The following is a 9,160-nucleotide window of genomic DNA, read 5'->3' on the forward strand; positions in this document are numbered from 1 at the left end:
AGAGCTTCTTTGATATAGGAACTATTCATTAAAGTATCCTTTGCTTGAAATTCTCCTTTGATTGTTGTTGTTTTTAGTTTGTTTGAAGAACTCCAACTTTGTGGCAAATTCCTTATCCCCGTTAGCTCTCTCAATTGATTGTTGTTGTTTTTAGTTGGTTTGAAGAACTCCAACCTTGTGGCGGATTCCTTGTCCCCGTTAGTTCTCTCAAGTAAATGACCAAAGCAACCAGTCCTTAGTTTCTCCATCCTTGTAAAGAAGATGCCTTAGCTTGTATCAATTCTCCTCAATAAAAAAATTTCTTTCAGAAAAAAAAAAATTACTCTTATGTTATTCTAATTAAAGAACACTACACTCATTAGATTTACTCTAATACTTTAAGGGCCTGTTTGGTTACATGAGTCTGGAGATTTCAAATATCTAGAGATTTCAAATCTATAGATTTCAAATCTATGGAGTTATAATTTATAAAATTAGATGTTTGGTTGTGAAATGAAATATGTGGATTCATCATAAAAAACTATTTGATCGACGTGATTTTTGTGAATGTGCAAATGTATAGCTTTTTTGAAATCTTTGGATTTCACCCCTTACCCATAAATCTAGAAATTCACGTTTTTAGTGTAAAAAGGTGAATCTCTAGATTTCATGAATCTAGAGATTTTTACAACCAAACGGGTATAATTCTCAGATTCATGAATCCAGAGAGTTGAAATCTCTGGATTCATGTAACCAAACAGGCCCTAAAAACATTTCACAAATAAATCTGTAACCAAACACAGGGTTCCTTTAAGGACAGAATCCAAACTCAGATTCTTATGCATATGCACTCACAAGTCCCTACAGAAACAACGGCATCTCCTCATGCAGACATTTGCAGAAGAAAACCATTAAGCTATTGAGTGATCAAATACGTTAGTCAGCTCAGAATCCGAATCCTCCATCCAAAGAGGAAAAATTTTAATCTGAATGTTTGAAACGCTTACGATCTCCAGGTGGGTAGGAAGAAAAACACTCTTTCTATCCTTGTTGCACTTGCTTGAAAAATGATAAGGTAGAACTAAAAATGATTTGCATATCATAGGCCAAAATAATTTACACGTCTGCTCAGTTTTAAGCAAATCAGAAAAACATCATAGTTGAACCCGTCTTACATTCAGTGATCACATATACGTACAATGATTGAAAACCATAGATGACACATCAGATTGACTAGGTTTCCAGTCTCAATTCATCTAAAACTTCCAACATTTGGATCACTTCATGTATTTCTGAAGAAACTTCCGGTGGAAGTCATTTCTAATGGTATCATTGATAAACCGCTTCGGAGTCTTGGTTTCACCGCGGCTTTGGTTCTTGAAAACTACATCATCATCCCACCTGCAACCAATAGACACAGAAAGGATGATAATCACTCTCTCTGAATGCTGAAAAATAATCATACATGTGATATTGCACTCAGGCAGCCGTACCTCCTCTTGACATTGAAGGAAGTAGGATTGTTAAGCAGAGGGTTTCCACGGAGAAGCTCTGCTTCTTTGACTTTCAGTTCTTCAGCCTGCTGTAGCCGTTCCTGAAAAAGGTCAAAAAAAGAAGATAAAACCGTTTAGATCAACTTTTACATCAAAAGCATATAGGTTTTAGTGCGACTAGAAACCGAATCAACCTTCCGAAGATTCTCTTCAGCTCGCTCTTTTTTAATACGCTCAAGCTCAGCCATAAGAACCTCAGTCTCATCATCATCATCATCATCATCATCACTGCAAACATAACACACACAATTCTAGTGATTAAAAAAGTTATTAATTATAATGAATTGGAGTCCCTCACGGTAGGGCAACTTCTTAAAACCAAGTAATGCATCCTTTTTTTCTCATTCCCAGACTCTATAATTTTGGAAATGCTTGCCCAGTAGGTTTTACAGTTCTTGACTAGCATATTCTAGTAAAAGTTACATCCTAAAGGATACTTGTAAGGACCAGCCTCTCTTGTTTAACATGTAAATATGTAATACATTGACCTATTAACGAGCAATGAGTACTAAATGAACTGGTATGCTTAAGATTCTATGATTTCCTATAGGCTTAACATGCTAAGACTTGAATAAAAAGGAACAAACCTTCCGTCGTCACTTTTAATGTCGACGTCAGAATCATCAGCATCCACACTACGTGGAACAATGCGATCTTCAGCATCTCTCTTTGTTCCTACAATTTAACAACAAAATTAGTCGACGGTAATATCTAAACAGAACTTATTGACAATGAGGAACAAGAACTCAAGAAATTCACCTTCCAAGAGAAGATGACCTCCCTTCCGTCGGTCTCTGTCCTCTGCAACCAAAAACAGTTCAGGATTGAAATCAATCAAAGTTATATGTGCATGACATATATAATAGAGCACAATCATACAGTAGCCAATGACAAGTTTAACAGTAGTATGGAAAGAGAATCTAGTGCAGATGATGCCTTTATCAATAAAGGCTTTACCTTTGGAGGAAAAATGTCTCCGCTCATTCTCTTCCAATTCCTCCCGGAGGTTCCGTTTCTGCAAATCATCTTGGGTATTCTGCCCATCTTTCCTGTGAATAAAAGATACAACCTCAACCAGTGACAAGAAAAGAGATCTCAAACAATAAATTGTTCATAGTGTTGAGAATGGTGCCATTTACATTCATATTTGTTTGATATTGCAGTTCACAGGACCATCAGGATACTAGGACAATGTGTGTGACCTTAGGACAATGCATATTGATACATCCTTGTTGGTCCGAGCATATGGGAACTTGTGTAAAGCATTTTCTAGTATTGAAATAGTAGCAGAAGCACAAGAAAATCCATATTTCTAACCAAATCCCAATTTTCACTTCAATGGATTTAAAATGACAAGCACTCCCCCATGCTATTCGATGTACATTCTGAATCATAAGAGATGTCTGCAATAACTGAAACATTTTTGTTGATGCAGTTCAGCAGCTAAAAACAGCCTCATGAGTAGATGTTGTAGGCCCCCCTCAATAGCAACACAATCTTGGGCTCAAGCTGTTTAGGTTTCTTATAATTTGGCTAGTTTTTTATTATTTAGTTGTGAACAAGGCTTCTTGTTGTTGTTGTATTTTCTATTTTTATAGTTGTAACCTAGGTATGTCTGACAAATGAGTACAGCTAGAAAGTCCTGCCTCTAGTTTGAGTCCTAGCCTCTAAAATGGATGATGCGAACACAAGGACCCCCTGGCCGAAAGTCTAAGTGGGGCCCCCAGGCTGGATCCAAGAAACCTCCATGCGCTGGCCAAACCCTTAACGAGGGGTATTTTGGGCATTCTAGCCCTCAATTTACCTCTGAAATTAATTCAGGAATTTTTCAAAATTTCATTGAGTCAATTTGAGTCAGATTTGAATTTGTTTGGAGTATCTTACATCAAGTTAAAGTGTAGTTTTGGGTGAGTCTAGTCCAATACGTAATGGGATCCTCAGCAAGGATATCCTAGTTGGAGTCAGAGTCTGTTATTCTAGGCTATAAATAGCCTCTTCATGCATTTGTTATTTTCGGTTTTGGATGAATCAATTAATTGATCATTTGAGGATCAGGGTCTCCTATGTAGGTAAGCCCTCATTGAGTAAAAAGCTTCCAAGTTCTTCATTATCTTCTTCAACTCAGCAGCTCTCAAGAGATCATCAAGCATCCACAAGCAACCTTTCTAGCAATCATTTCCAATCTCCAACTAAGTACAGCAGCCTTCCCACCCTTCCCCCTCTCTTGCACACCCTAGAAGCCTTCCCCCATCAACTGAAGCATTTCCAGCCCCCCCCCCCCAATTTTGACCTAGGGAACCATCCTCACCCAATGGCAAATCACTCCTGCCCCTGCCCCTTCCCCTTCAATTCCAGTTAACCCCAACCCTCCCCCTTAGCATTCGTGGCCTTTCCCTCTTCTCCTTCTTCCAACAACACAGCAACCTAGACTCAATGGCAAATCCCAAACCCCAGCACCATTAAACCCCCTTTCCCTTCCCTTTGGTCATCCCCAGTATTAGGTTACAGTCCTAACATTAGTTTCCCCAAATCAGCCCAATTTCTGAATTTTCAAAATTCTAGCACTCAATCTTCTTCAAGAGGATTTGCAGAATTTTTCTAATTTTCAGAAAAACCCCAAGTACTTCATAATCTCAAACCACATTCACTGAATCAATTTCTGAACTGCAGAACAGCAGCATCAACTCTGAACTGCAGGACAGCAATGCCTTCTTCCCATCCCAACCCCAGCCAAAACCCTAATTGGCCTTTGAAATTCAAATTTCAAATCTGTAAGTCAAAGTACAGAAGGATTCAGAACTGAAGCCACCATAGAAGCCCTAATCCTCTTACTCTTTTGCTGGAACTACCTGGGCAAACCCTAAGTCCATGGAAATTACTAAAATACCCCTGACCCTCGACCTGGTTTACATCAATGGAATTTCAGTATTATTAGAAATCTTAGTTAGAAGTTCTTATTTCCATTGTGCAGCCTAACAGCTATGCATATGTAATAGAACCTATAGGGTGAATACAAAACTTGATATCTACAAATACACTTGTCAGCTTTGATTCTTAAATGAGTTTCGGATCTAATTGTCCTAAAAGTATACTTGGTTGCTTGGTGGTTAAAATCCAAAAGGCCCAGGAACCTTGGAATTGAAAATCCAAGGTGGTTTGAAGGTTGAAGGTTATTAGTGGTTTTAAGTCAAGAACCTTCATGGTGACTCTGGATGCTGTCTATGATGCAACCCCCAAATTGAGGGCCAGTAATAGGATCAATCAAAATGAATTCAGCAATAAATTTAGGATTCAATAAACCCTGACATTGCGGGATTAGGGGCTGAATAAGGAGCCAGGGTTTATCAGAATAGTATTCAGGATTTGGCGAAGGTTATATAAGGGTAAGGTTTATTTGAATTCAAACATGTACCTTGCTGTTTTTGTTGGTTCAGATGTCGAATTTCCAAGTTCTATGTTTTCCAAGGATAGCTAGGGTTCCTCATTGGAAGTGCAAGGGGAACAAAAGGGAAGATGATCCTAAAATCGGAGAGAATTTGGTGGGCGGGAACAGGAGATCTAGAACCTAGGGTTTTGGGGAACAAGAGGAATTTCAGAAATAGAGTTCCTAGAGTGTTAATTTGGTAAGTACTAGAGAAAAGAAGTATTGCAAGTAAATATGTAGACATAGTTAAGGATATGTATGATGGTTAAGAAAAAAAAAAAAAAAAGGGGGGGGGGAAAAGAAAGAACCCCCCATAGGGGGGGGCACCCCGGGTCAACTTTAAGCCCTTTTTTTGACGTAAGGATGAATACAAGTGTTTAAAACGATGTCCCTTCGTGTACATGTCTTATTGGATGTTTTTTTGTTGATATATGAGACACAAGTAGATGAAACCAAACTAGAATCAGGGGAGAAGCTTTGGGACAAGAGGCTTAAATACATCAAGGATCAACTAGTTGAAGCTTCATATTGTGTGGGAAACTTGACAATAAGGAGATTTCTCAGACTAATTCTTTTAGATACCTATAAATAAAATAGGTGATATAGAGGATAATGTTTCCCACAGAATTAAATAGGGTGGATGAAGTGGAGAGGCGCATCTGGGGTCTCATGTGATCGACGTATTCCATTAAGGCTTAAAGAAAAATTCTATAAGACCGTCGTTAGACCAGTCATGATGTACAATGCAGAGTGTTGGGCAGTTAAGAAGAATCATATAGATAAACTCAATGTAGCGAAATGAGGATGCTAAAATGGATGAGTGGCAAAACCAGGAAAGATAAAATAAAGAATGATAATATTAGAGTTGGTTTGGGAGTTGCTCCCATAAGTAATAAGCTTTGGGAAAGTCGTCTGAGGTGGTACGGCCATGTTCAACAGAGACCTATAAAGGCCCCTACACGGAGAAGTGATATAATCCAGATTGAAGGAACTAGAAGAGCTAGGGGTAGACTTAAGATAACCTTAGGAGAAGTGGTGAAAAAGGATATGCATAACTTAGGCCTTGTATCTAGCATGACCTCAAATTGAACTGATTGGCAAAAATCCATGTAGTCAACCCCATTTAGTTAGGACAATGCTTATTGTGGTTGTTGTTGTTTTAGTAGTAGGGTTTTGGGTGAGGTACTTAGGCCTAGGGTTAGGGTTGAAGGTTAGAAGAGGGCATTAAATCCTAGAGAGGTGGGATTTGGGTGAGTTGGTGGTGATATCTAGGAGTGAGGGTTAGGGGAGGGGAAGGATGGTGCCAAAAGAGAGGAAAAAGAGGGGACAAGGAAGGTGCAATGGAGGGTAGGGTTGGGGAAGAACAAGGGTTTTGATTTAGGCCTGCGGCTGGGTGAAAGGGGTCGGAAAATGGGGAATAAAGAAATTAGGGAATGGGGAAAGGAAGGGCTACGATGGAGAAAGAGATGGGGAAGGGCAGGGGTGGGGGATGTCTACTTACTTGCTGCTGAAGAGAGAGGCTGAAGAATTGCAAAAAACTTGAATGCTCAAGCTGCCGCAGGTTACCTCCTTCAAAACCCACAACTCCACTCAACACCTCTTCCTTCAATCAAAGTTATTAATTAATCATCAAAGCTGTCTTCTTTACAAGTATGGGGTCATATTATAGCCTTATATTGAAGGATTCCCACTAGGACTTCTACTTATGACTACTATCCTACTAAACGTCTTACTTAGAAAAGCAAGCAAACTAGAAATCTGTCTTTGAGAGTGCAAAAATAAAAGGATTTCTACTGAAGGAGTTGTTCTTTTTTAGATAGGAATTCAACTTGACAAATCATAATTAGACTAGGACTCTATCACAACTGGACAAGGACTAATTCAAATACCAAAACAAAATTAGATTTGGACTCCCACTTACATGCTGAATCCAACTAAACCTAATTGGGCTTGTTCAGGACTGCCCAAATTATAAGAATACCCTTCACTGAGTGAAACTTTCCTTCGGGGCCTTAGGGTGTTGGGCAGCACCCCTAGACCCCACTTCGACCCTTGGTCCCCTATTTGGATAGCCCTGGGTCCGGTTCACATCAGTCCGCCACGTCCAATGTCACTTCCTCCATTCGAGATCAAGATCCACATTAGGTTAGGTGTAGGTCCAACTCTACCTCACCCTACACCAACACCCTAACACAGACCAAAATTAACAATCAAAACATCCCCAAATCACGTTAGAGTAATCCTCTCCACTCCTTGACCTCTGATCCAAAGTTCATCCAATTCTGTTCTAGCAGAAACATGAATTTCTAAATCCATCCCCAACCTACTATTTCCATTAAACCTAGATTACTATTAATCCACAATTCCAAACCTCATAGATACTGTAACAATGACATCTTGAATCAACTTCTTGTAAAAGTTTCAAAGATTTTTTTTTGTTTAAAAAAGGTAATTTCCACAGAAAGTTTCTTACAGACAGAAAATGAAACTCCAAATTGGAGAAACAAAAATCCAAAGATTAATACTAATTTATTGACAAATCAATAAAGGGGACAACAGGTTCAACCATATCAGTCTCCCATCAAAGCCCAATTATAACTTTTAAGGTCCCAAATATGCCATAACTCTTTCCAACCTATACCCATGCTGGATCCACTTTGGATATGTTTAATTGCCCTTGAAGATTACCCTATGGCTGAGTTAGAACTCCAGCTAATCAAACATACTAACAAACTAGATTATTTATTTCTTCCGCTAATGATTCTAAAATGCCTATGGTGAACAAAAAGAACTTGTAACTCCACCGTCCTTGAGCCTTCAATTGCATAAGTAGCCAACTAAAATCAAATCAAATCAAATCAAATACTATTTGCATCACATGTATATGATCAAATACCAAAATAAATTAACCCATGTAAGTGGTTTACTTCAACTAAACATAAATAATGAACATAACAAAACCACAACATTGAAAGTATCCCATGAGAGAAATGTGCTTTAGTACATAGACAGAAAAGACATCTCAAAAAAGTAATGGATACAGAATTAGCCAACAGTCTAGGAATCAACAAGAAGCCATTTAAGTGTCACTGACCTAGGCTTGAGAGTTGTGTGAGATGCAATATCTCTTGAGGAATATTTTTGGGAGGGACCAAAAATTCGAGTACCTCCCTGTTCCTGGCCACCTTTGGCAGGTGCCCATGTGGGTCGTGCTGCTGTTGTCATTTTTTACTTTTTTTTTTGGGCTACCCCCTGAAATCACAAAAGGTTAAAAAAAAGCAATTAGAAATAAGCAAGCATCAAGGCATAAGCAGAAAAGAAACGCTTCAAATCAAAGCATTGTAACCCCTCCACATGACGGTTCAGGTTTTACCATAATAACTGGTAAATATAGATACAACAAAAACCTCCGTATGATTATTAAACAGGCCTACATTGAATAATAAAACTTCTTGAGAACTAGTACAGAAAAAACACACGTTGGAACAGCTAGTTGCGATGTGCAAGGATGCTAACAGTAAGATTAAGCTACTATTCTTTCAGAGCTGTCGAACGACTCGGCCCTCCATACCAGGCACAGACACAAGTTAAAACAAAAAGAAAGCACCGGAAAATAGAGATTTTCAGTCTACAAGCAATTATGGATTACGAGATTACACCGGGTAATAGATACTAACCCTGATGGATGAATCGATGACGCTAACAGAAGATCTCCACGATGAGTATGCGAATCTGAAGAACAAGAAGGATTTCATAAATCACAGGAAAAGAAAAGAGAGAGAGAAGAGAGAGAGAAAGAAGAAGGGAGCCAGACTCACCTGAAGGCAACCACCGATGCGCTTACTGGTCACAATTTCTCCGGAGATAGATACTGCGATCAATTGCTCTTTCTCTAGGGTTTTCTTACTTTCTTCCCCACCAGAAACGAAAACGCGAGAAAGAGGAAAGACGAAGGCGTCAGTGAGTACATATAATATAATAATTAATTATATCTGGAAATTGGTCGTGTTGAAAAGAACCGACCCCTTGAACCGCTCTGATGACCCGACCGCCATGATTTTAACACGTCATCGCAAACGGATATGGCATGGAAAATGATACGATATTTCAGAGTTTGGATCATCTTCTCGTAAAATTCAATTTGGATCCTAGCTGTCATAGATGTGGCAAGGAGATGGAAACCATTGATCACATACTTATGGGA

General features: G+C 38.9%; 1 protein-coding gene across 1 annotated transcript; it reads right to left on the reverse strand.

Annotated features, from left to right (window-relative positions):
* Nucleotides 1-1,017: 1,017 nt before the first annotated feature.
* Nucleotides 1,018-8,904, reverse strand: EMB2769 (Cwf15 / Cwc15 cell cycle control family protein). Its single transcript, XM_089169183.1, has 9 exons — nt 8,775-8,904; nt 8,634-8,688; nt 8,051-8,208; nt 2,490-2,581; nt 2,292-2,333; nt 2,120-2,207; nt 1,667-1,760; nt 1,473-1,573; nt 1,018-1,380 (listed from the first exon to the last, which is right to left on the reverse strand). Exons 3-9 carry the CDS (start codon nt 8,179-8,181, stop codon nt 1,257-1,259), a joined length of 672 nt encoding a protein of 223 aa, XP_089025309.1. The 5' UTR covers nt 8,182-8,208; nt 8,634-8,688; nt 8,775-8,904; the 3' UTR covers nt 1,018-1,256.
* Nucleotides 8,905-9,160: the final 256 nt, after the last annotated feature.

This window comes from Hakea prostrata, chromosome 9 (genome assembly GCF_041222555.1).
Source record: "Hakea prostrata isolate BN-2017 chromosome 9, UWA_Hpros_2, whole genome shotgun sequence".
NCBI lineage: Eukaryota > Viridiplantae > Streptophyta > Magnoliopsida > Proteales > Proteaceae > Hakea > Hakea prostrata.

Coding starts and splice junctions, on each gene's coding strand:
- EMB2769 (XM_089169183.1), bottom strand. CDS start 8,181: ATGACAACAGCAGCACGACCCACATGGGCACCTGCCAAAGGTGGCCAG. Junction 1,574..1,666: donor CTGAAGAGAATCTTCGGAAG/GTTGATTCGGTT, acceptor GACCTTTTTCAG/GAACGGCTACAGCAGGCTGA. Junction 1,381..1,472: donor TCCTTCAATGTCAAGAGGAG/GTACGGCTGCCT, acceptor TATTGGTTGCAG/GTGGGATGATGATGTAGTTT.